At 39.1% G+C, this 26800-nt stretch overlaps 3 protein-coding genes and 2 pseudogenes across 6 annotated transcripts; all 5 read left to right on the top strand.

Moving 5' to 3' along the window:
* Nucleotides 1-430: 430 nt before the first annotated feature.
* Nucleotides 431-8613, top strand: LOC141838169 (nuclear pore complex protein NUP96). 3 transcript variants are annotated; one of them, XM_074725574.1, is made up of 7 exons: nucleotides 431-742; nucleotides 845-932; nucleotides 1720-4295; nucleotides 4448-4571; nucleotides 6219-6364; nucleotides 7693-7790; nucleotides 8238-8613. In XM_074725574.1, the coding sequence occupies exons 3-7, from the start codon at nucleotides 1722-1724 to the stop codon at nucleotides 8431-8433; spliced, it is 3138 nt and encodes a 1045-aa protein (XP_074581675.1). In that variant the 5' UTR covers nucleotides 431-742; nucleotides 845-932; nucleotides 1720-1721; the 3' UTR covers nucleotides 8434-8613. The 3 variants fall into 3 exon arrangements, with proteins under 3 accessions (XP_074581675.1, XP_074581674.1, XP_074581673.1); XM_074725573.1 differs by lacking the exon at nucleotides 845-932 and having other exon boundaries at nucleotides 431-812; XM_074725572.1 differs by having other exon boundaries at nucleotides 431-932.
* Nucleotides 8614-9161: 548 nt separating this feature from the next.
* LOC141841463 (uncharacterized) lies at nucleotides 9162-10504 on the top strand. The gene is made up of 3 exons (XM_074729637.1): nucleotides 9162-9377; nucleotides 9482-9554; nucleotides 10301-10504. The coding sequence occupies exons 1-3, from the start codon at nucleotides 9293-9295 to the stop codon at nucleotides 10362-10364; spliced, it is 222 nt and encodes a 73-aa protein (XP_074585738.1). The 5' UTR covers nucleotides 9162-9292; the 3' UTR covers nucleotides 10365-10504.
* A 2261-nt stretch (nucleotides 10505-12765) lies between these two features.
* On the top strand, nucleotides 12766-15626 carry LOC141840466 (wall-associated receptor kinase 3-like; annotated as a pseudogene).
* Nucleotides 15627-19061: 3435 nt separating this feature from the next.
* Nucleotides 19062-21660, top strand: LOC141839910 (wall-associated receptor kinase 1-like; annotated as a pseudogene).
* Nucleotides 21661-23908: 2248 nt separating this feature from the next.
* Nucleotides 23909-26628, top strand: LOC141840282 (wall-associated receptor kinase 5-like). 2 transcript variants are annotated; one of them, XM_074728221.1, is made up of 4 exons: nucleotides 23909-24200; nucleotides 24302-24935; nucleotides 25015-25173; nucleotides 25287-26628. In XM_074728221.1, exons 1-4 carry the CDS (start codon nucleotides 23913-23915, stop codon nucleotides 26483-26485), a joined length of 2280 nt encoding a protein of 759 aa, XP_074584322.1. In that variant the 5' UTR covers nucleotides 23909-23912; the 3' UTR covers nucleotides 26486-26628. The 2 variants fall into 2 exon arrangements, with proteins under 2 accessions (XP_074584322.1, XP_074584321.1); XM_074728220.1 differs by having other exon boundaries at nucleotides 23909-24206.
* Nucleotides 26629-26800: the final 172 nt, after the last annotated feature.

Genomic DNA, 26800 nt, shown 5'->3' with positions numbered 1-26800 from the left:
GCCTATCAGCGACATCAAAATTATTAGAGCTCTCAATTATGTGTGTTTGTATGGTCGCCTTTTGTCACTTCACACACTTTCTGACTGTTCAGTTTTGGCGTTTCTTCACTCGGAGAACTCATGGGGAAAAACAAATAAAAACAACGAATAAACACGTGTTAACGGATTAACGGGTTAATGGATTGTCAATCTGGTTCCGTTAGATTAACTCAATCACTCCATCTATTCCATGGCCCACCTAAGTGGACTGCTCCATGGACCCGATTGAAACGACTGGGCTCATCTATTCCATTGGCTCACCTAACTTTAGCCATCCCACCGGTCCGATCGGCTGGTTCATTCACTTCCTCGATTAGTTCGACTCGTTTGGGTTCGAATAAGAGGTTTAATGCTTGTATATTCGCCTCGCTTGTGATGCTCGATACCAATCCCTAGCAGAAAAAGTTCTGCTACACTCCTCTTCGCTGCGCCGTGCGACTCCTCCGCCGTTTCAGGTCTCCGCCTACCCAGTGACCGGTCTTCCTCGAATCCTCTGTCGCCATACACGGTTCTCCTCGTCTCTTCGAGTCTTTCGGCGGCGAAGAACGCTGTCACTTCTTTGCTGTGTCTCTCTGCACCCGCTTCTCGTCCGTCTCCATGATCTGCACCGGTTCCTGTCTCTCTCCACAGACCTCACCTCCTCTGTGAACTGCCAAGTCTGGACTGCTGTTTGAAGCTGTGAATCATTTTGGACCTCTTGGTGGTTCGGTCTCTGTACGCACATATCGTCTCCTCACAGCGATCGTGCTGCAGGAGAACCCTTGACCCTGAAAGTACGCTTTTTCACCCGTGTCTTACTTTCCAGGTGGCTTCAAGTGTTCGCCACTTCGAGATGCGTTAGCATGAAAGTGAAGCATTTTTGAAGCTAGCAACCGTAGTTATACTTTCCATAGGTGACATTAATGAGATTATTCTGATCTAATTTAGTTTTCTTTTCTAGTTTAAGTTGCATATCTCGTAACAATTTGTTTCGATGCCATTCATGATCTTTTCTGTCTCTACCTGTTTTTGAGCTTTAGTGGCCTTAATTTAACTTCATTTATTGTGATTTATGACTTTATTTAGGATTTTGTGTCTCGTTATGTTGTCCCTTACTCTATCGCTGTTGCTGTAGTTTTATTAATGCTTGTATCAATAGTTGTTAAAACGATAAATATCATATTTATGAGCCGGAATGTAAAAGAATCATTACGGGGTACATATCATACGTAAGAACCAGGATGTAAAAGAATCATGACAATTTGATTTGATTGAATACATTCATTATGAATCTTATTTTATATGTTTTTGAAAGAAAGAAAGAAAGAAAGAAAGAAAGAGAACCCTTTTATATGATTTTGAAAAGAATGAAAGAAAACTCATCAAAACTTGAATCAGTGCATGAGTGCGAAGGTGGAATTAATGGGCCATACTGATCAAGAAGTAGCATCGCATTAAAATGCAAAGATCTTATTAGTACTTAGGAGAACATATATTATTAGTACTTAAGCTTAGGAAAATAGTACACCTTTTGCATTCTCAGCTCAAAGTAAAATATACATAATATGAACACACTAATCCTTGTAGTTTTTTTTTTTAATTTCACTTGCTAATGAATAAGCTATAAAACTTGATTGTTTCGTTGTTCCTTTTTCTTATGAAATTTTATTTTAAACTGAAAAAAATATGTTTCTATTGCAGGCATGTTACGTGATTGTCACTGCATCATAGGCGACTCCAATCTTGTCAGAAGTGGTCAAAATGAAGCAGTCGGTGGTGATTGCAGCAGTTTGATATTTTCTAAGTATAAGAAAAGAAGAATGTTATACAACAGGGATGTAGGCTCCTTGCTACCGACTTTGTACTCCTCAGACTATTTTACCAGGCCCTCAATTGATGAGTTGGCAGCAGTAGAGATGATTGACTCAGGTTACTGCAGCCAAGTTCCTGATTTCACTATTGGAAGAGTGGGTTATGGTCAAATTAAATTCATAGGAAGCACTGATGTCAGATGGTTACATTTGGACAAGATTGTAAAATTTGACAGGAATTCAGTGGTTGTATATGCTGATGAGGCTGACAAACCCCCAGTGGGTCAAGGCCTTAACAAAGCTGCTGAAGTAACTTTGACCCTGAAACTGAGATCATTAGATGCTCATTCTCTGGAATTAGATAGATGCAGTGGTATACTAAGGAAAAGTGCTGATAGACAAGGAGCCTTCTTTGTTTCATTTGATTTGTCAAGTGGCAATTGGACATTCCTAGTGCATCATTTCAGTAGATTTGGATTGGATGATGAAGAAGAAGAGGATATTGTCATGATTGACAACGATATTGATTCAACTGCAGAGGTAAAAGACTTTCCTGCACATTCTGCTGGGGCTGTGTTATCTCATTCACTTCCAGCTCATCTGGGTCTTGATCCTGTACGAATGCAAGAATTGAGGGCATTGATGTTTTCTGCTGAGGAGGAGTATGAAGATCTTAATGGACCATTCCAAAAGATTAACAGTTACAACAAGGAACAGTTAAAGGAGGATTCCCCAGTTACCAATGGCAAAAGTTTGGCTAATAAAACAACATTACATGGTTCTTCCAGGAAGGGAGGGATTCTAATTAGTCCTTCACCCATTCGAAGACCCTCTCAAGCCCTACTGGAGTACAATCTAAATAACACTGACTTGAGCCCATCAAGGGACATTCTTCTGAGTGGTCAAAGGAAGGGGTTGCCACTAACTAGGCTGACAAAGGTAGAGGGGTTTAGACTGGAGGAGAAGCACCAAACTCCTTTGTCTGGAGGATACTCTAAGAATATAGTAGATGCTGCTTTGTTCATGGGTAGATCTTTTCGAGTTGGATGGGGACCAAATGGCACACTTGTTCATAGTGGTACTCCAGTAGGCAGTCCAAGCTGTGGATTATCTTCTCAAGTAAATATGCAAAAGGTTGCCGTGGACAAAACTGTGAGAGATAAGAACAATAAAATCAATGAGGAGCTTGTTGATTTGTACTTCTCTTCTTTGATGAATCTCCACAAGTCGGTAGAACATGAAACTTCCCAATTGGTGCATGATTCTTGCAAATTAAAGCTTCAGCGAGTTGTATGTAGTCGTTTGACTCTTCCTGAAATTTGTCAGGCATATATTGAGACCATTGAGAAGGCACATGAGATTTCTGAGTTATCTACATCTAACCGTGTGTTCTTGATGCACCAAGTATCTATTTGGGCATTGATAAGAGTTCTCTTTTCAGACAGGGAAACAAATGAACAGTCAAATGATGATGAAGAAATGATGCTTGATATGAAGGATGACTCTCTTGACATGGACGTTGAGGCAAAACCTTTTACCCGGAGAGCAGAATTTTCTTATTGGCTGCAAGAGAGTGTTTGCCATCGAGTTCAGGATGAGATAACCTACTTAAATGATTCTAGTGATTTGGAGCAGATACTTGTACTTCTAACTGGACGGCAGCTGGATGCAGCAGTTGAGCTTGCTGCTGCCAGAGGGGATGTCCGACTAGCTATTTTACTAAGTCAGGCTGGTGGGTCAATGGTCAGTCGTTCTGACATGGCACAACAGTTGGATATCTGGAGAATGAATGGCATGGATTTTAAGTTTATTGAGAATGATAGGTTAAAGTTGTATGAGTTGCTTGCAGGTAATATACAAGATGCTTTCCAGGTTTCATCCATTGACTGGAAAAGGTTTCTAGGGTTGATAATGTGGTATCAACTTCCTCCCGATACCCCATTGTCTGTGGTATTTCATACTTATCAGCAGCTTCTCTGTGAAAAAAGAGCTCCTCATCCTGTCCCAGTTTACATTGATGAAGGGCCTCTTGAAGAAGAAGTGGACTGGAATATTGGTGATAATCATGACCTTGCGTATTATGTTATGCTTCTTCATGCTAATGAAGACAAGAACTTCAACCAACTGAAAACCATGTTTAGTGCATTCTCTTCCACATATGATCCACTTGACTACCACATGATCTGGCACCAGCGTGCCATATTGGAAGCTATTGGTGCATTTAGTTCAAAAGATCTTAGTATACTTGACATGAGTTTTGTTGACCAGTTGCTATGTCTTGGTTTGTGCCATTGGGCAATTTATGTTGTTCTGCACATGCCTTACTGTGATGATGCACCATATATCCAGGCTAAGCTTATTAAGGAGATTCTGTGTCAAAATTGTGAAATTTGGAGCTCTCAAGAGATTCAATATCAGTTTATTGAAGAACTTGGTGTACCATCAGAATGGATGCATGAGGCTCTGGTATGCACTATCGTATTATTTGTGTCAGCTTATTCATAGGCATCTAAAGATTTTCCATCAATTGATTTGTCAAATTTTTTAGCCTGAACTTCTTTGAATATCGCAGTAGTGTCCTAATGAGATTTCCCCCCTCCTGTTCCATGAAATTCTAGGCAATATACTTCGAGTATCAGGGAGATTTGCCAGAGGCCCTGGAACATTTTCTTAGATGCTCTAATTGGAAAAAAGCTCACTCAATCTTCATTACCTCAGTGGCTCATCGCTTATTCCTATCGTGTAAGTATGAAAATGGCTGCATTCCTGTCAAACAGCAATGCTGCATTGTTATAGCTATGATCCTGAAGATTTTATTGGTTGCAGTATTACACAATCACAAGAAAACCAGTTAAAATTGGGTCATAACTATGAAAATTTCACACAAATGTGCAACTGAGCCATGAAAAGTAACCAAAAACCTTGTAGATAGTTCACAAGTTGTTATCAAATCTAAAAGAGTTGAAATTTCTTTGATAAACAGCGCACAAGGATTGGCTTATGCTTGAAGACATAGTTCTATTTTTTTCCTTTTTCATGAATCTATTGTAGGATAAATGTTGGACGAATCTGGCATACTTTATAGTTTATATTCCTTATGATGGTAAAATAATTTGTAGTATTCAGAATACTGAATTCAAGTTACTACTACAATTGACTATGACCCACCCTGATAAATTTTTTGCCAGAGCTCCTTGGAAATTCATGTTACAAATGTTGTGTTGATAGGAAAGTTGCACATGTGGTGTTGATCCTATTATCATCCTGTTTACATGATTATTTGAGGACATGTGGATCAGATGCATAAGTTTGTTGGATGCTCCTCCATCTGACTGTTTTGATTTCTGTTCATTTTCTTATTTACTAGTTATTTGCAATCATTTGATGTGTAAGTTTATTGTTGAATGTCCTGATGGCCCTATGTTATTCATTTAAAAGGAAAAAAAATCTAGAGCACATGCTTATTAGACATGTATATGTAGTTTGAATTCTACCTCTTTTCAATAGACGTCTATATTAAACTAGTTTATTAGGTCTGCCCATTTAAGTGGCATTGTATGGTTAGACTAGATGAGAAGATGATTTCTCTAGCTTACATTTAGGTCAATGAGGATACAAAGAATCAACAAAAAAGAAAACGGAAAAATTCTTCGAGAAAGGAAGTGTTATGGATGAAATCTACTATTTTATATCATAGTTTAACTAATGTCCTAGCATTATTGTCGTAAGTGAAAAATAAATTTTTATATTTTTTTTGTCACTCTCTTAAGGTTAAATTATATTCTATGCATGCAACTCATGCTAAATGCCTTCTTAATGCTGATTGCACATGGATCTCACATATGCATCCTGCATCATTGGCACAGTGATGTCCTTTGGGTAAATGTACTGAATAAACTGAAAATCTGTAAATATTTGGGCTAAACAATGAGAAAATCATACTTATGCTGAGTATTCTGAGAGCCCAAGCTTGTGCCATTTCATACCTAGGCTTGATGAGTTTAGATATTTAACATGCAAATCACACTTACGATTTGAAGCAAGTGAAATATAATCAAACTCTGCATTTTTCAATGCTAGCTCTCTTGTTTTATAGTTCATATTTGATCCTATTATTTCTTGTTTTATAGTTCATTTTTGATTCTATTAATACCAACTTTTTTTTTTGACCTTGTTAAATATTCATGACAAATTAGATAACTTTCTGAAGATCAAATTTTGGCGTTGTTGATTTTATGACTATATAGCTTCCATCATCTAGAGTTGGAATAGTATGCCAACCATTTTAAATACATGCATCACAATCTTGAATAGGAGACATGCAAATATGCATCTTGCTAAAGTTTACGCAAGATGGTTACTAATGTTATGAAAAATCAATATTCTCAGCTCAAGATGAAGAGATTTGGAGAATCACAAGTTTCATGGAAGAACATAAGTCTGAAATTGCTGACTGGGACCTGGGTGCTGGAATTTATTTTGATTTCTACATTCTAAGGAGTTCATTGAAAGAGGGGGATATCATGAGTGAAACGGTAAGGTTACCTGTGTTAAAATATTGAATTCATTGATTACAGAAAATGAAAACCAAACACTGTTATCTAAACTTTTGTAGGATGAAAAGAACACAACACTTGCTGCATTCTTGTTTACAGTTTTTCTTCTGTAATATGCTTCCTTGAACTTCAATGCTTGTATACTCTTATCTTCTTATGTAGTTATAGTTTCCATGCATTGCCTGCTCTCATGGAGTCGGTGTTTATAATACCGGACTGGTGGACAAATCAATGGCCACTTGGGTTCTTGGTTTTTCCAGTTGAACTGACCCTCTGACCATCTATTGATCAAATTGGACTGGTTTTGCTTCCGGTTCTCTAGTTAACTAGTCGAACTTGCCAGTCTGGTCCTGTTTTGAAAGCACTACATGGAGTCTGTTGGACGTTTTCCTTTCCTTCTATATGCAGCACAGTCCAGTATCCAATGATTGTTAATACTTATAGTCGTAAGACACTCACAATTAAAATGGTAATTCGTGCACTATATGATTGGGCCACTACACTGCGATATGTGATGCCTGAACACATGCAGGTTCACATTCAGTCTATTTGTTAAAAAAGTCACTTAAAATTAATTCTAAAAGTATGTATATACAAAATATTTAAGCTTACTTCTACAGTATAATATACCAAAGGTTTTAGTATATGCAATCCTTGTAGAAGAAATTTTACATGAACTACAATATATTAAATCATGCAATTTTACCAAAGGTTTTGCCTCCATTACATAACATTTCAAATTAATAAATTTAGTGATATGTGAACACGTATATCGGCTCATATTTAATGTTTGTTACAAAGAGACTCTCCTTGACTCTTAGGCATACCTATGGATCCCATCCCATGAGTCATAATTCCAAACTGACAATTACATAAGGTCATTAGAACTCTAAACTGGAAGTGTGCACTAATATACTGTAAAAATATACATTTTCTGATTTCTACTGATACCACCTTTTCTTTTATACGATATGAGAATTTATGAGAAGAAAAAGAGATGCGAAATGAAATGTTTCTGTCCTTCAATTAACTTTCTCCTTTGCCCATATCTTTTTTGCCAGAACCTAGTAATAATCTCACCAAGATAGTCCATCAACGCATCACAGTTTTAATTTTCACCTATTCCGTTGATTATTCTCATCTGGGCCCATGCTACAATGTTGCTGTGTAGTGTGGATGATATGTAGTTTACATTCTTGCATTTGCTTGGTGGTTGTAGTCATGTTGAGTTTCTGTATACACCTGTGCACATAGATAGATTATTAGTCAATATTGATTATGCTTACATCTTTCTTGTCTTTTTCTAGGACCCTCTTGGAAAGAAAAATGATGAATGCAGAAGCTTTTTTACTCGTTTAAGTGAATCTCTATTGATTTGGGGAAGCAGATTGCCTGCTGATGCAAGGTGAGTAATATGTCCTGCAAATTCCATCAATTTACAAAGCATAACAAAATCTTCAATATGCGAGGCTGGTTGTTAGTCAGATGCCCATGCCATTAGTTTTCTTCTAATCACATGGGTGAAACTTGCTATTCTGATGTATTAGATACTGTTTGATATTCAGAAAGCATATGCAAGCAGTATTTGTCAACTCACTACATTAGATATTCTATAGAAAGTTTTAAAATACTGTTAAAAATGACTAACGAGTATTTATACTATAAAGCATATTAACAAAACATCTAATTCTTGCTTCCACATACAAAATTATATGTAAATCATTCAATGCAAAACACATGAAACATAGCAACCAATACCAATCAATAGTATAAATAATATCTAAAATGTTTATCTCGTAGTCATAATTGTGCAAATTGAGCTTAACATGCATTTCCGTGGATTGATTCACAGGTTAACCTACGCAAAAATGTCAGAAGAACTGTGTAATCTACTGATTTCCATTCCTGGTGTGAGCTCCACAGCGATGGTTCAGATGAGCTGCTTTGACACAATGCTCATTGCTCCCACTCCAGAAGATATGCGATCCAGTCATCTCCAGAGCGCGCTTTCAGTCTTCACTTATTTTCTATCAGAGATCTCAACATGAATTCTGTATCAGTGTCAGCTTTTGCCTTTAAACGTTGTTGTCAGAAGATCCAATTGTAACCGTGATGTGAGTGACATGTCTGCTTGTGTAAATTCCTGATTCTTCTTAGTATGCAATCTAGTTTGTAATGAAAAGAATGGTGAATTGGTGAAGCATAATTGAGCTCTATGTTTCATCTTATTCTGGAGCCTTGCAAGTATGGTTTATCCATGCAACAAATCCCAGCGTCGACACCTAGTTTTGCCAATTGGTTGGGTGAGTTGTACAAATTCTTGTTCATTAGTTAAAAAGTCAGCAATTGGTTTGGGAGTTTTAAATTGGATCAATTATTTACCGGTTCTTGTTTTGCTTGATTGATAATGGGTTGCATCAATTGTTCTTGCTGGATTTCAAAAATATTGTTTTGATAGACAATGTTATAAAAATAAGTACAACAATTTCATTATTATCTTCCGTTGTCGTAAATGTTACGTATAATTATTCAAAGGCATGCAAATGAAGATTTTGACGTGGACTAATTGACGTCCGATGTTTCGTAATTACGAACGAGGCGAAGGAATGTTGGCGCTTTTGGAAATCTACAAATTTAAGGGGCAAAAAGTCATTTTGGTAACTCATATTTAAAATTTTGAAGGGTAGGTTGATGATATTAAACTGTAAGGGGAGTCAAATGAAATAATTCCAAACTGAAAAGGCAAACTTTTTTAACCCTAGCTAGAGAGGAGAAATCGGCATCGCTTTGGATCCGCATCGTCCTTCGCCTTCCTCCCTTCCTCCCTCGGTCGCCTCATCGCGGTCAACACCTCCGTCGCCTCTTCCTCCTCCGGCTGACTCCAGATCCGTGATAGCGAGCATCACAATGAACTGGATCGCCCGGAAGATCCATCTCTACAACGTCACCATGGGACTCTACATGCTCGATTGGTGGGAGCGATACCTCTTCAGTATCCTTCTCTTAAATTTTCGATTCCATTTTTGGCTTGTTCGGATGAACGCTCAAAAAGACGCTTTTTGATTAATTAGCTTTGTGCAACCTTAAGGGGATTAGACATATTGATTCTTGTATTGCTGTGGTTCGTCTTCTACAACGGTTCCAGATCTGCCACTGAATTCTACAACGGGTAAAATTTCCCCCTTTTCCTCATTTATTCGAAAGATCGACTGGTAAGACGGAAAATGGTCGAATGTTTTTGTTCTTCCTTTTTCCGTCTTTGGAAATCGTGTTTATTTTTAGCATCTAAACGATATCACTGGGAATTTGTAATTGCATAGTTGATGGATTAAAATTTTACGGGTCAAGTTGTTTCCGTAGTTCTTGAAGGAATGAAATACAATAAGGATGGAAATCATATGGAGCAATTATTTATACATTTGGTTCGGTTCTTAGGAATGCTATAAATATAAAAGAGGAAAATTTTTCATGATATCGGAACATCTCGCTACGTGAAATATTTTGTCCAGTTCGTCTAACTTGCACAATCTAACATTCAAGTTGCATATTTTAGTGCTCCTTTGATGCTTTTACAGAAAAATAGTTTGAAGTAGCAATACATTTTAGTTTATACAACAAAATACTAAATTCTACTTTCATTCTTTCTGTTCTTTAATGGTTTAGACGTAGCCAAAATTTAATAAATGAAGTCTCAGTATTGTTCTGAGATTGTTACTGTTAAGGAAGAGCATCAGTGTGAATTCCTTGGAGAGCCATGGCCTAGATCACCACAAAGGCTGGCTGGTAGAGCCTGCTCTTCCTGGCTCAGCCATAAGGATCATACATTGAATTGGCAAATTTCTGTATCTCCATATCCACTGCTGATTTATACACTTTTATAAACAATTTCTGATCCATATTTCTTGCGTGTTCCAGATACATTAAACCCAAAATGTTGGCTGGCCAAAGTTTTGCAGTCGAAGGGAACATAATTATGTAGAGGAGTTGGAATTATATGTGATAAGGTCATGTTGTATGTTAAATTCCTTTATAATGTTGTCCAAGCTATGTTTGACGTAACTCTAACGTACCTTCTCAAGCGAAGGCAAAATGTATTTGCTGTGTTTTTCACGTTCACCATATTACTCCCTCATTTTTTCCTCTTCTGATTTCTTGCCAGATGTTACAAAACTGACACAAGTGAAGGTTTCCTTGATAAATACATAAACTCTGTTTTCAAATCTATAACATTGTTATGCACCCCTTCAAATCTATAACATTCTGTCTTCAGTCACAAAATCATAATCATATACAGCATGGTGACGATCATTCCGGGTATCGCAGCAGTGAAATCATCATAGCTCTCTCCCTTTTTTTTTTTTTTTTCATCAATTTTAAATATTACATACAGATGTACTTTCTTTCTCTGCAGTTCCAGGGAAATGCTTTTGCTATGTCCAGCGATTCCCATGCCGGATGGTGCATTTGCCTATGAGAAATAAAAAAGAAGAGAATTTGGAGTTCTAAATTTAAACGAAGTATAGATCGTTGTTCAATGGCAATCCCCAACGAAACAACAGAAAAAAGTTGAAGTATAAGAAAGAAGGCACATGCAGCTTCAAATGATCATAAGCATCAGCCAATCTGTAGAAATTTCACTGGAAAGTACAAAATAACAGCAAGAGCGAAGCCCCTCCACTGTCCGTCCCAAAGTAAATCACGATACCGAGGAGGAATTATTTTCATAAGGGCGTGTACCTATAGCAATTTAAACCTTAGTTCATTATTATAAATTTACCACTCAGAGTACCAACTCAACTTTGATGAAGATTCTAACAATTGAACTCACACAAGAGAGAGATCAAATTGTAACATCCAGAACGTCATATTTCCTCTATCCAAAGGAGAAAGAGGATGAGAAAGGGGGGTTCAAAGGGGATAGGTTCGGGTTGGGAACTTAAATGGAGAAAGAAGATGATTACAGAAAAATTGGAACAAAAGATACACGTCGTCTAGGTGGCACCATGTCCTTTATTCGGTATGTGATTGTCGAAAAAGTTCTTAGAGTTCATGTAGGAAGCTTCGGACTTATATTGTTCATGGGTTCAAAATGGGAGTTGCACACGATGATGTTGAATCTTCTGTTGTTTGTCAATCAGAAACACCGTGCGGACGCACAGGATGCTTATTGCTCAAGCTCACGGTGGGAGAAACGAAGATTTCGGGCGTACGCACCGCATAATCTTTCTACGAGGTCGAATCGATTCAAGAGGTGCACATGAGTTCCAATGTGAACTGCGAAGGACCCATCTAGAGGATTGTCTTGAAATTATTATGATATATTAAAGTGCAATATCATAGTCAATCAATAGGATTTTTCAAGACTATGATCGATCTACGTGAATTTTTATTGAAAGTCAGAAGCCGACTTCACCTTCCCGAATTCATTAATTATATTGGACCATGTAAACGATTAAGACTTCTCTCAAGTTAATCAACACGGTTGGCTATTCAAACGGTCAACTTGTCATCAAAGACTTTTGACACTCGATCATCGAGCTTTCATATTGGTGGTCTTTAATTAATTATATTTTCTTCAATTGAGTTGGAGAAAAAAAATATAGACAAAATAATTTTGAATTTGTTGGAGGAAAAAAAACATTTATAAGTGATTTCTTAGTTTACTATAAGTTGAAAATAATACATTTATAATTGTAAAAATAGAAAAAAAACGTTTTCTATTTTTTTGGTTAAATTACTAATAAAAAATATTATATTATTAAGTAAGTCGAGTAGGGTTGAATGGAACCAATCAGTTGACCGGATAAGGAATATTCAATGAATTGGGTGAATTAAGAATCGAATTTGCTAGAGATACCCAATGAGCTTAGTAGCGTGAAAGAATGAGACACTAACATGGCGGATTCTACTTTTTACAAAAGTGAAAGAATGAGACACGAGGGATGAATTGGACAGATGAACAAATAATGGAATATATTAAATAACAAAGAAAAAATATTATATCTTTTAATCAATATATTCAGATAAAATAACTATACAAAAGTAATTTCATTTCCATTCTCTTTTTTTTTTTTTTTTGTGCATTGTGTTCTAACAAATATATATCATAACACAGTGAGACTTTCGATGATTGATCTACTCTTGACTTCTCATTATAATTTCTAGAGAATGGCTGTTTTATGACCAAAGGCAGTTCTCGCTGCGAAAACAGTGGTCGTCAAAATTGTCGGCGACTTTTGATAAGTTTAAGTAGAAACATCGAACCAAAGAACTTAGTTCGGTTTAATATAAACTGGACTTGGTCAAAACATCCAAAAAGTCAATCAAAAAAATAAAAGTTGATTGATTGTCAAGATTTGTTATGGAAAATTTAACATTTGTAAATCTTATGTTGGCCCAACATTGAACAGCAGGATTCACAAATCCGCGTGGAGGTCAGGTCTCCTTCTCTCTCGGTGTTACACCATCAGTTTCTTCCTCTAAAAGAGCACTGGACCTTGCTTGTAAATCCATAGCGACACGTTTGTGCTGCAAAGGAAGAAATTAAAACATGAGAAGTTCAAAAGAGAGAGTAATTCGCCTTCTCCTGCTCTTCTGTACACTTGCAGCAGCAGCATCATCAGCTGCGAGCATTAATACGACGACGTTACCAGGCCCAGGTTGCTCCCAGTCGTGCGGCCAACTTGCTCTCTCCTTTCCCTTCGGCATCGAGCTCGGTTGCTACAGAAGCGGCTTCGGCATCGCGTGCGACCGCTCCGATCCATCCTCCCCTAAAGCTTTCCTTGGGTCCGCCAATTCCATGATCCAAGTCACCCACATCTCAGCGGAGCAGAGCCAAGCTCGAGTCCTCGTAATCAACTCTTCTTTGATCTTTGATCTTCTTCTTCTTCTTCTTCTTAATTACATCGTAAGTTCTAATTCGGGGGAAAAATCATGGGCCTTTTTATACTTTTACAGGTTCCGGTAACGTGGCAATGCTACAATAGATCGGGCGACGTCGTCGGCTACCAGAATCCGTACATTGATTTCAACATCGACGGAGCCGGAGTCTTCCGAATGGCCACCGACCGAAACAAGCTAACTGTCATCGGATGCAACTCCGAAGGATATATCCGAAGCCAGGCCGATGTGAACGGAATCTATCCCTATCGCTACTACACCGGCTGCCTTGCCTACTGCGGAGACGCCGGCAGCGTCATCCACGGCGTCTGCTCAGGCATAGGGTGTTGCCAGGTCAGCCTCCCGCCGAACCTCAGCGACAGCAACTTCCGGTTCAGAGATTACAGTCACAGCGGGGACATGGCGGACTTGAGCCCCTGCAGCTACGTCTTCATCGTCGATAAGGACTACTTCAACTTCACCTTGGCGGATTTGAAGATGGACACCAACGCGTCGATGCCGATGTGGCTGGATTGGGCCTTTCGGGACGCTGCGACGTGCGAGGAGGCGAAGAAGTCCTCCTCCAATTATGTGAACAATACGTGTCGAAGCCAGAATAGCATGTGCGTCGACTCCGACAACGGTGCGGGGTACCTCTGCAATTGCTCGCAGGGCTACCAGGGCAACCCTTACCTCGATGATGGATGCCTAGGTCTGCGATTAGTATTTATAATGAATTTATCTACCAAATCTTCTCTTGATGGTTGAATTTAATTTGTATCTGAATGCAGATATCGATGAGTGTTTATCTCCGGAGAAGTATCCGTGCCATGGTGTGTGCACTAATCTCGAAGGGAGCTATCGTTGTGAATGCCCATCGAGGAAGCATGGCGATCCATTTATGGCACCGTGCACCTCCACAATAATGCCCATTATGGGGTGGTTGTTCTTAGGTACTACAGCATGTTTTCTTTCCTAATTAGTTAATCTTTGTGAATGGACTTCTAATTTAACTGGTGCTTAAATTAATATGGTTGAGTATATGCTTAATTACTTGTGTAGGTGTCTCCTCCTGCTTATTCATTGCGATCTGTTTCATTCTGATATGTTTATTTGGGCAAAAGAAGCAATATGATGCCATTAGAAGAAGTAAAAGCATGATAAATAAAGATGTTCTGCAACTTCGCGAGGAGAACAGGAGGCTTGAAGTTGAGAACAGGGAGTTGATATATTTCAAAGATATAGTATCAAAATACGCGAGTACGATGACACTTTTTACTCTGCAAGATCTGCGGCGAGCAACCAACGACTTCGATGACGACCATGTACTTGGGCGTGGAGGCTACGGCGTGGTATTTAAAGGAATATTGGAGGAAGGCCACCGAGAAGTGGCCATAAAGAGGACTCTGATTCCCACCGAGAGGCAGAGCGACAAGGACAATAAGGGTTTCTTGAACGAAATTTACCTTCTTTCGCAGATTAAGCACAAGAATGTGGTCATACTCTATGGCTGTTGCTTCGAGACGCATACTCCTTTGCTGGTCTACGAGTATGTTCCTAATGGTTCTCTATTCGACTTGCTCCATTCGAAAGAACGGATCATCTCCTTGGAGGATCGCCTGAAAATAGCAGTGGAATCAGCCGAAGCATTAGCTCATTTGCATTCATTCAAACCACACCCGATCGTTCATGGGGACGTGAAGCCGAACAACATCCTCTTGGACCGTGATTTGACCGCCAAAGTAGCCGATTTTGGCATATCAAAGCTGTTGTCAGGGAATCAAACGGAATGTCTGACGACTCCGGAAGGAAGTGTTTACTACGCGGACCCTATTCTCCGATATAAAGGGCTTCTCTCCACCAAAAACGATGTCTATAGCTTTGGGATTGTTCTCTTGGAACTACTGACGAGGAAGCAGTCCGCAGTCGGACTAGCATCGATGAGCAAGGAAGAAGTCATAGCTGCCTTAGATGAACAAATTGCGCCTGAAGAGAACATCGATTTGCTTCGAGTTGTTGTTGACCTTGCAGCTCGATGCCTGAGTCCTGAAAAAGACCATAGGCCGACGATGGAGCAAGTAGCATCAAAGCTGAAAGAATTTAAAGGGACATTTTTATGGTCAAAGGTCCAAAGAGAACTGGATGAGTCTGTTGATCAAAGCAGCAGCTTGCTAAATGGCCATCGATCTTTTCGTCACGAATCTGTAGATCGCCATCAAAGCAAATGGTCGAAATTAAGATCGTTGAAGACAACTTAACAAGCCATTTGGTTGGCCATGAATTAGTCAATTGCTGCAATGAGTCTTTACTTGTAGTTGTTCTTTATGCTGCTCTGTTTATGCATGTTGTGGTTTTGAGATAAGATGTCGAATTTCCTCACAAAGTTCAAACTTTCTGGCAAAATTAGCTGGTGATAAAAATCAAAGTTTCTGATTTTGACTCTGTACAATCAATTCCTCCATTAGTTCATTCCAATTGGAAAAGGATATTACAATTGTTCGTTATCTCACTCCTTCAAAATATCAACCTATTAGAAAAGGTTCTCGTCTTCTTAATCTTCATTTTATTTCATAAACAACAAACGATGATAATCATTCTAGATTCAAGTTCGATTTTACAGGTGTTTAACATTTTATTGCTTTGCTTCAATTGCCCTAAATCAATGGTAAGAACTGATTTAGAATTGTTTTGAGTCTTTATGGATTCGTGTACGGAGTACAATTCGTTATTTAAGAAAATCTCAACGATTTCTATTAATGTGCGTATGTTTTGCATTGATTTCAATCTAACATGTTAAATAATGCATACTTTTCTGCAGAGAGAAACCTTAGATTTTGTGATTCCACGAAGAACAACGATGAAATTTTTGTAACTTCTGTCGTCGGATTTGATCCGCGATAAGCCGAACAATATTATACGTAATCGACTGTCATGCTCAATTCAGGCACAGTGGATTTAGTAGCTAACTATGATATTACACTATTGTACATGGATCGAGCACAATAATTTTCAGGGCATAATTAAGTTGATTATGACGGAACAGAATTGTTGAAGTAGATAAAGGTTTGAATATCGGCGAAGTCGAGATAAGGTCCTCCTCCGTCGTGATCAACTATAATTTCTCGATTTATTTCGTCATAAATGGTAATTGACAAGCTGATGAATTCTACTTTATGCTGAAATGGCTCGAGCACAGTAAATATAACAGTAGACTATGATACTGAGATGTTGTGTACGAGTTAAGCATTGAATTTTTAATGAAAGTCAGAAGCCGCCTTCATCTTCTGGAATTAATCATTTATTTATAATTTTATATTGACGATTAAGACTTCTCTGAAGAAAGTCTACGCGGTTGGCTATTCAAGCGGTCAAACTTGTCGTCTGCAAAATGTCATGTAGTTGACAGAGACTTTTGTCACTAGATCATCGAGCTTTCATATCGGTGGTATTTAATTATATTTTCTTCAATTGAGTTGGAGAAAAAATATATATATACAAAATAATTTTGAATTTATTGGAGGAAAAAAACCGTTTTCTACTTTTTGTTATTAAATTACTAATAAAAAATATTGAATTATTAAGCAAGTCGAGTAGCTTAAAGGTGTTGAATGGAACGAATCAGTTGATCGGATAAGGAATATTCAATGAATTGGGTGAATTAAGAATCTAATTTGCTAGAGATACCCGATGAATTTAGTGGTGCGAAGGAATGAGACAAAAGGGATGAATTGGACAGATGAACTAATGGAAATACATTAAATAAAAATAAATGTGTTGCCCAATTGGCCAACCTAATGAACAGAATACGAAAAACAATTTCAGGTAAAATAACTATATAAAAATAATTTCATTTCCATTTTTTTTTCAATGTGTTATAACAAACAAATATCATAACATAGTGAGACTTTCGATGATTGTTCGTTCTCATTTTAATTTCTAATGAATGGCTCTACTATGATCTAAAGGCAACTCCTTGCTGCGAAAATAGGAAAAAAAAATAAAATAAAATATATGTTGATTGGTTGTCAAGATTCGTTATGGATAATTTAATATTTATAAATCTTACGAGCCGTCGTGTTTGACCCTCAAATCCACATGGAAGTCACTTCTCGCTGTCAGTGCTGCATCGTCAGCTGTCGGTGCTGCATCACCAGCTTCGTCCTTTAAAAGACTACTGGTCCTTGCTTGCTAATCCAGTTGTGCTGCAAAGGAAGAACACATGAGAAGCTTCAAACAAAAGATACACGTCGTTTAGGTGGCACCGTGTACTTTATTCGGTATGTGATTGTCAAAAAAATTCTTGAGTTAACGTAGGAAGCTTCGACGCAATGAGATTGAATCTTCCGTTGTTTCTCAATGGCTCAGTGGTAGAGCAGTCCGCTGTTACATCCTATCCGGGGAGACTTGATTCATTCTTAGTTAATACCGACAAATTCCACCATGACACGTACGTTGTCATGCGGCTGAGATGGCATATCCTTACTGGTGCTTAAAGAAATCCGATGGTTTGGATTGGTTGTGATACAATCAGAAACACCGTGCGGACGCACAGGATGCTCATTGCTCAAGCTTACGCTGGGAGAAACGAAGATTACGGGCGTACGCACCGCATAATCTTTCTACGTGGTCGAATCGATTCAAGAGGTGCACATGAGTTCCAATGTGAACTGCGAAATTGTTATGATATATTAAACTGCACTATAATAGTCAATCAATATAATTTTTCAAGACTATGATCGATCTACTTGAATTTTTATTGAAAGTCAGAAGCCGACTTCACCTTCTCGAATTAATTAATTATATCGAACCATGTAAACGATTAAGACGTCTCTCAAGTTAATCAACGCGGTTGGCTATTCAAGCGGTCAAGTTGTCATGTGAAAATTGTCATGTAGTTGACGAAGACTTTTGGCACTAGATCACCGAGCTTTCATATTGGTGATCTTTAATTATATTTTCTTCAATTGAGTTGGAGAAAAATATATATATAGACAAAATAATTTTGAATTTGTTGGAGGAAAAAAATGTTTATAAGTGATTTCTTAGTTTATTAGAAGTTGAAAACAATATATTTATAATTGTAAAAATAGAGTAAAAAAGTTTTTTTATATTTTTTTGTTAAATTACTAATAAAAACAATAAATTATTAAGTAAGTCGAGTAGGGTTGAATGGAACAGATCAGTTGACCGGATAAGGAATATTCAATGAATTGGGTGAATTAAGAATCGAATTTGCTAGAGATACCCAATGAGCTCAGTAGCGTGAAAGAATGAGGCACAAGGGATGAATTGGACAGATGAACTAATGGAATATATTAAATAAAAAATAAAAATATATATGAATTGAGCATGTCAAATTTGCCAACCTAATGAACAGAATATGAAAAACTATTTTATATTTTAATCAATATATTCAGGTAATATATGAATAGAGAATGGCTGTTTTATGACCAAAGGCAGTTTTCGCTGCGAAAACAGTGGGCGTGAAAATTAGCGGCGAGTTTTGTTAAGTTTAAATCGAAACATCAAACCAAAGAGCTTGGTTTGGTTTAATATAAACTGGAATTGGTCAAAACATCCAAAAAGTCAATAACAAAATATATGTTGATTGATTGTCAAGGTTTGTTAAATCTCATGTGACGTCGCGGTTGGCCCAACACTGAACAGCAGGATTCACGCGAATCCGCGTGGACGGTCAGGTCTCCTTCTCTCTCGGTGTTACATCATCAGTTTCTTCCTCTAAAAGAGCACTGGTCCTTGATTGAAAATCTGTGTGCTGCAAAGGAAGAAATTAAACATGAGAAGTTCAAAAGAGAGAGTAATTCGCCTTCTCCTGCTCTTCTGTACACTTGCAGCGGCTGCGAGCATTAATACGACGACGTTACCAGGCCCAGGTTGCTCCCAGTCGTGCGGCCAACTTGCTCTCTCCTTTCCCTTCGGCATCGAGCTCGGTTGCTACAGAAACGGCTTCGGCATCGCGTGCGACCGCTCCGATCCATCCTCCCCTAAAGCTTTCCTTGGGTCCGCCGATTCCATGATCCAAGTCACCCACATCTCAGTGGAGCAGAGCCAAGCTCGAGTCCTCGTAATCAACTCTTCTTTGATCTTTGATCTTTGATCTTCTTCTTTTTCTTCTTCTTAATTACATCGTAAGTTCTAAATCAGGGGGAAAATCATAGGCTTTTTTTATGTACTCTTACAGGTTCCGATAACGTGGCAATGCTACAATAGATCGGACGACGTCGTCGGCTACCATAATCCGTACATTGATTTCAACGTCGACGGAGCCGGAGTCTTCCGAATGGCCACCGACCGAAACAAGCTCACTGTCATCGGATGCAACTCCGAAGGATATATCCGAAGCCAGGCCGATGTGAACGGACCCTATTCCTATCGCTACTACACCGGCTGCTATACATACTGCAGAGACGCTGGCAGCGTCGTCGACGGCGTCTGCGAAGGCATAGGGTGTTGCCAGGTCAACTTCCCGTCGAACCTCAGCGACAGCAACTTCCGGTTCAGAGATTTCAGTCATAGCGGGGATATGGCGGACTTCAGCCCCTGCAGCTACGTCTTCATCGTCGATAAGGACTACTTCAACTTCACCTTGGCGGATTTGAAGATGGACGTCAACGCGTCGATGCCGATGTGGCTGGATTGGGCCTTTCGAGACGCAGCGACGTGCGAGGAGGCGAAGAATTCCTCCTCCAATTTTGTGAACAATACGTGTCGAAGCCAGAACAGCATGTGCGTCGACTCCGACAACGGTGCGGGGTACCTCTGCAATTGCTCTCAGGGCTACCAGGGCAACCCTTACCTCGATGATGGATGCCTAGGTCTGCGATTAGTATTTATAATGAATTTATCTACCAAATCTTCTCTTGATGGTCGAATTTAATTTGTAACTGAATGCAGATATCGATGAGTGCTCGTCTCCGGAGAAGTATCCGTGCCATGGTGTGTGCACTAATCTCGAAGGGAGTTATCGTTGTGAATGCCCTTCCGGGAAGCATGGCGATCCATTTATTGCACCGTGCACCTCCAGAATTCCCATGATAGGGTGGTTGTTCTTAGGTACTACATCATGTTTTTCTTTCCTAATTAGTTAATCTTAGTGAATGAACTTCTAATTTAACTGGTGCTTAAATTAATAAGGTAGAATATATGCTTGATTACTTGTGTAGGCATCTCCTCCTGCTTGTTTATTGCGATCTGTTTCATTCTGATATGTTTATTTGGGCAAAAGAGGCGATATGATGCCATTAGGAGAAGTAAAAGCATGATTAATAAAGAAGTTCTGCAACTTCGCGAGGAGAAGAGGAGGTTTGAAGTTGAGAACTGGGATTGGATATTTTACAAAGATATAGTATCAAAATACGCGAGTACGATGACACTTTATACTCTGCAAGATTTGCGGCGGGCAACCAACGACTTCGCTGACGACCATGTACTTGGGCGTGGAGGCTACGGCGTGGTATTTAAAGGAATATTGGAGGAAGGCCACCGAGAAGTGGCCATAAAGAGGACTCTGATTCCCACCGAGAGGCAGAGCGACCGGGACAAGAAGGGTTTCTTGAACGAAATTAACCTTCTTTCGCAGATTAAGCACAAGAATGTGGTCAGACTCTATGGCTGTTGCTTCGAAAAGCATACTCCTCTTCTGGTCTACGAGTTTGTTCCTAATGGGTCTCTCTTCGACTTGCTCCATTCGAAAGAACGGATCATCTCCTTGGAGGATCGCCTGAAAATAGCAGTGGAATCAGCCGAAGCATTAGCTCATTTGCATTCATTCAAACCACACCCGATCGTTCATGGGGACGTGAAGCCGAACAACATCCTCTTGGACCGTGATTTGACCGCCAAAGTAGCCGATTTTGGCATATCAAAGCTGTTGTCAGGGAATCAAACGGAATGTCTGACGACTCCGGAAGGAAGTGTTTACTACGCTGACCCTATTCTCCGATATAAAGGGCTTCTCTCCACCAAAAATGATGTCTATAGCTTTGGGATTGTTCTCTTGGAACTACTGACGAGGAAGCAGTCCGCAGTCGGACTAGCATCGATGAGCAAGGAAGAAGTCATAGCTGCCTTGGATGAACAAATTGCGCCTGAAGATAACATCCATTTGCTTCGAGTTGTTGTTGACCTTGCAGCTCGATGCCTGAGTCCTGACAAAGAACATAGGCCGACGATGGAGCAAGTAGCATCAAAGCTGAAAGAATTTAAAGGAACATTATTATGGTCAAAGGTCCAAAGAGAACAGGATGAGTATGTTGATCAAAGCAGCAGCTTGCTAAATGGCCATCGATCTTTTCGTCATGAATCTGTAGATCGCCATCAAAGCAAATGGTCGAAATTAAGATCGTTGAAGACAACTTAACAAGCCATTTGGTTGGCCATGAATTAGTCAATTGATGCAATGAGTCTTTACTTGTAGTTGTTCTTTATGCTGCTCTGTTTATGCATATTGTGGTTTTGAGATAAGATGTCGAATTTCCTAACAAAGTTCAAACTTTCTGGCAAAATTAGCTGGTGATAAAAATCAAACTATCTGATTTTATGTATGGGTTTCATATCACAATAGATGATAGAAATCATAAATGTATTAGCAGATGAGGATGTAACAGTACTTCCACCGCTCCACTGACCTTAATTCAATTCTATTAACAGAGCTGTGACTCTGTACGATCAATTCCTTCATTAGTTCATTCCAATTGGAAAAGGAGTTACAATGTTCGTTATCTCACTCCTTCAAAATATCAACCTATTAGAAAAGGTTCTCGTCTTCCTAATCTTCATTTTATTTCATAAACAGTAAACGATGATAATAATTCTAGATTCAAGTTCGATTTTACAGGTGTTTAACATTTTATTGCTTTGCTTCAATTGCCCTAAATCAATGGTAAGATCTGGTTTAGAATTGTTTGAGTCTTTATGGATTCATGTACGGAGTACAATTCGTTATTTAAGAAAATCTCAACGATTTCTATTAATTTACGTATGTTTTGCGTTGATTTCAATCTAACATGTTAAATAATGCATATTTTTCTGCGGGGAGAAACCTTACATTTTGTGATTCCACGAAGAACAATGATGAATTTTTTGTAACGTCTGTCGTTTTTTACAAAATCGTCGGGTTTGATCCGCAATAAGCTGAACAACAGTATACGTAGTCGACTGATACACTTAACTATTATTCTCAATTCAGGCACAGTGAGTTTGCAGCTAACTACAATACTCCTATTGTGCATGGATCGAACACAGTAAATATAACAGACTACGATACTCAACTGTTGTGTACGAGTTAAGCATAATGGATTTATCAATCGACTACAATACTCTTTTATAGGAATCTGGCACGATATATTTATCCATCGATTAGGTCCCTCGATTAGAATATATGTACGTTGAGCAATGGACTTTTGTTTAGCTTATCACTTGACGCGAGAGGTGCAGATGAGTTCCAATGTGAACTGTGAAGGACCCATCTAGAGGATTGTTTTGAATTTGTTATATTAAAATGGACTATAATAGTCAATCAATAAGATTTTTCAAGACTATGACTAAATTTTTAACGAAAGTCAAAAGCCGGCTTCACCTTCTCGAATTAATCATTTATTTATAAATCTATATTGACGATTGAGACTTCTCTCAAGTAAGTCTACGCGGTTGGCTATTCATGCGGTCAACTTGTCGTCTGAAAAATGTCATGTAGTTGACAGAGACTTTTGTCACTAGATCATCGAGCTTTCATATTGGTGGTATTTAATTATATTTTCTTCAATTGAGTTGGAGAAAAAAAATATAGACAAAATAATCTTGAATTTATTGGAGGAAAAAAAACGTGTATAAGTGATTTCTTAGTTTATTAGAAGTTGAAAAATATATATTTATAATTATAAAAATAGAAAAAAAAAACCGGTTTCTATTTTTTTTTTGGGTTAAATTACTAGTAAAAAACATCAAATTATTAAGTAAGTCGAGTTGGTTAAAGGTGTTGAATGGAACCAATCAGTTGACCGGATAAGGAATATTCAATGAATTGGGTGAATTAAGAATCGAATTTGTTAGAGATACCCAAAGTGGAGCGAAAGAATGAGACAAAAGGGATGAATTGGACAGATGAACTAATGGAAATACATTAAATAAAAATAAATGTGTGAAACGTGCATGTCCAATTGGCCAACCTAATGAACAGAATACGAAAAAACTATTATTATCTTTTAATCAATATATTCAAGTAAAATAACTATATAAAAATAATTTCATTTCTATTCTAATTTCTTTTTTTTTTTTTTGCAGTGTTCTAACAAACATATATCATAACATAGTGAGACTTTCTATGATTCTTCGTTCTCATTTTAATTTCTAATGAATGGCTCTATTATGACCCAAGGCAACTCCTTGCTGCGAAAATAGGAATAAAATAAAATAAAATATATGTTGATTGGTTGTCAAGATTCGTTATGGATAATTTAATATTTATAAATCTTACGAGCCGTCGTGTTTGACCCGAAAATCGGCGTGGAAGTCACTTCTCGCTGTCAGTCCTGCATCGTCAGCTGTCGGTGCTGGATCATCAGCTTCCTCCTTTAAAAGACTACTGGTCCTTGCTTGTTAATCCAGTTGTGCTGCAAAGGAAGAACACATGAGAAGCTCAAAAGAGAGAGAGATCCGGCTTCTGCTGCTGTTCTGTACACTTGCAGCAGCAGCAGCGACGAGCATTAATACGACGATGTTACCAGGCCCAGGTTGCTCGCAGTCGTGCGGTGAACTTGCTCTCTCCTTTCCCTTCGGCATAGAGCGCGGTTGCTACAAAAACGGCTTCGCCATCTCCTGTGACCGCTCCGATCCGTCCTCCCCAAAAGCTTTCCTTGGATCCGCCGATTCCATGATCCAAGTCACCCACATCTCAGTGGAGCAGAGCCAAACTCGAGTCCTCGTAACCAACTCTTCTTCTTCTTCTTCTTCTTCTTCTTCTTAATCCTAAGTTCTAAATTCGGGGGAAAAATCATAGGCCTTTTTATCCTTTTACAGGTTCCGGTAACGTCGATATGCTACAATAGATCGGGCGACACGGTCAGCAACCAGAATCCGTACATTAATTTCAACATCAACGGAGCCGGAGTCTTCCGAATGGCCACCGACCGAAACAAGCTCACTCTCATCGGATGCAACTCCGAAGGATATATCCGAAGCCAGGCCGATGTGAACGGACTCTATCCCTATCGCTACTACACCGGCTGCGAAGCCTACTGCAAAGACGCCAGCAGGGTCGTCGACGGCGTCTGCTCAGGCATAGGGTGTTGCCAGGTCAGCATCCCGTCGAACCTCAGCGACAGCAACTTCCGGTTCAGAGATTACCCTCACAGGGGGGACATGGCGGACTTGAGCCCCTGCAGCTACGTCTTCATCGTCGATAAGGACTACTTCAAATTCACCTTGGCGGATTTGAAGATGGACGTCAACGCGTCGATGCCGATGTGGCTGGATTGGGCCTTTCGGGACGCTGCGACGTGCGAGGAGGCGAAGAAGTCCTCCTCCAATTATGTGAACAATACGTGTCGAAGCCAGAACAGCATCTGCGTCGACTCCGACAACGGTGCGGGGTACCTCTGCAATTGCTCGCAGGGCTACCAGGGCAACCCTTACATCGCCGATGGATGCCTAGGTTTGCGATTAGTATTTATAATGAATTTATCTACCAAATCTTCTCATGATGGTTGAATTTAATTTGTATCTGAATGCAGATATCGATGAGTGTTTATCTCCGGAGAAGTATCCGTGCCATGGTGTGTGCACTAATCTCGAAGGGAGCTATCGTTGTGAATGCCCATCGGGGAAGCATGGCAATCCATTTATTGCACCGTGCACCTCCACAATGTCCATTATGGGGTGGTTGTTCTTAGGTACTACAGCATGTTTTCTTTCCTAATTAGTTAATCTTAGTGAATGGACTTCTAATTTAACTGGTGCTTAAATTAATACGGTAGAGTATATCCTTCCTTAATTACTTGTGTAGGTATCTCCTCCTGCTTATTCATTGCGATCTGTTTCATTCTGATATGTTTATTTGGGCAAAAGAAGCAATATGATACCATTAGGAGAAGTAAAAGCATGATAAATAAAGATGTTCTGCAACTTCGCGAGGAGAACAGGAGGCTTGAAGTTGAGAACAGGGATTTGAGATTTTACAAAGATATAGTATCAAAATACGCGAGTACGATGACACTTTTTACTCTGCAAGATCTGCGGCGAGCAACCAACGACTTCGATGACGACCATGTACTTGGGCGTGGAGGCTACGGCGTGGTATTTAAAGGAATATTGGAGGAAGGCCACCGAGAAGTGGCCATAAAGAGGACTCTGATTCCTACCGAGAGGCAGAGCGACCGGGACAAGAAGGGTTTCTTGAACGAAATTTACCTTCTTTCGCAGATTAAGCACAAGAATGTGGTCATACTCTATGGCTGTTGCTTCGAGACGCATAATACTCCTTTGCTGGTCTACGAGTTTGTTCCTAATGGTTCTCTCTTCGACTTGCTCCATAAGAAAAAAGGGATCATCTCCTTGGAGGATCGCCTGACAATAGCAGTGGAATCAGCCGAAGCATTAGCTCATTTGCATTCATTCAAACCACACCCGATCGTTCATGGGGACGTGAAGCCGAACAACATCCTCTTGGAACATGATTTAACCGCCAAAGTAGCCGATTTTGGCATATCCAAGCTATTGTCAGCGAATCAAACGGAAGCTCTGACGAGTCCGGAAGGAACTGCTGACTACGCTGACCCTGTCCTCAGATATGAAGGGCTTCTCTCCACCAAAAACGATGTCTATAGCTTTGGGATTGTTCTCTTGGAACTAGTTACCAGGAAGCAGCCTGCAGTCGGACTAGCATCGATGAGCAAGGAAGAAGTCATAGCTGCCTTAGATGAACAAATTGTGCCTGAAGAGAACATCGATTTACTTCAAGTTGTTGTTGACCTTGCAGCTCGATGCTTGAGTCCTGAAAAAGAGCATAGGCCGACGATGGAGCAAGTAGCATCAGAGCTGAAAGAATTTAAACGAACATTATTGTGGTCAAAGGAGCAAAGAGAACAGGATGAGTCTGTAGATCAAAGCAGCAGCTTGCTAAATGGCAGTCGATCTTTTCGTCATGATTCTCTAGGTCGCCATCAAAGCAAATGGTCGAAATTAAGATCGTTGAAGACAACTTAACAAGCCATTTGGTTGGCCATGAATTAGTCAACTGATGCAATGAGTCTTTACTTGTAGTTATTCTTTATGCTGCTCTGTTTATGCATATTGTGGTTTGAGATAAGATGTCGAATTTCCTAACAAAATTCAAACTTTCTGGCAAAATTAGCTGGTGATAAAAATCAAACTATCTGATTTTATGCATGGTTTTCATATCACAATAGATGATAGAAATGAATTAGCAGATGAAGGTGTTACAGTACTGCCACCGCTCTCTACATGTCTGTCACCATGTACTTGGCAAAGAGACATTAATCTCCTTCCTCAAACAAACTA

The sequence above is a fragment of the Curcuma longa genome, chromosome 11 (genome assembly GCF_044706935.1).
Source record: "Curcuma longa cultivar G26 ecotype Majalengka, Jawa Barat chromosome 11, ITB_CL_G26_1.1, whole genome shotgun sequence".
NCBI classification, from domain to species: domain Eukaryota; kingdom Viridiplantae; phylum Streptophyta; class Magnoliopsida; order Zingiberales; family Zingiberaceae; genus Curcuma; species Curcuma longa.
This window is presented reverse-complemented; position numbering and strand designations above follow the sequence as displayed.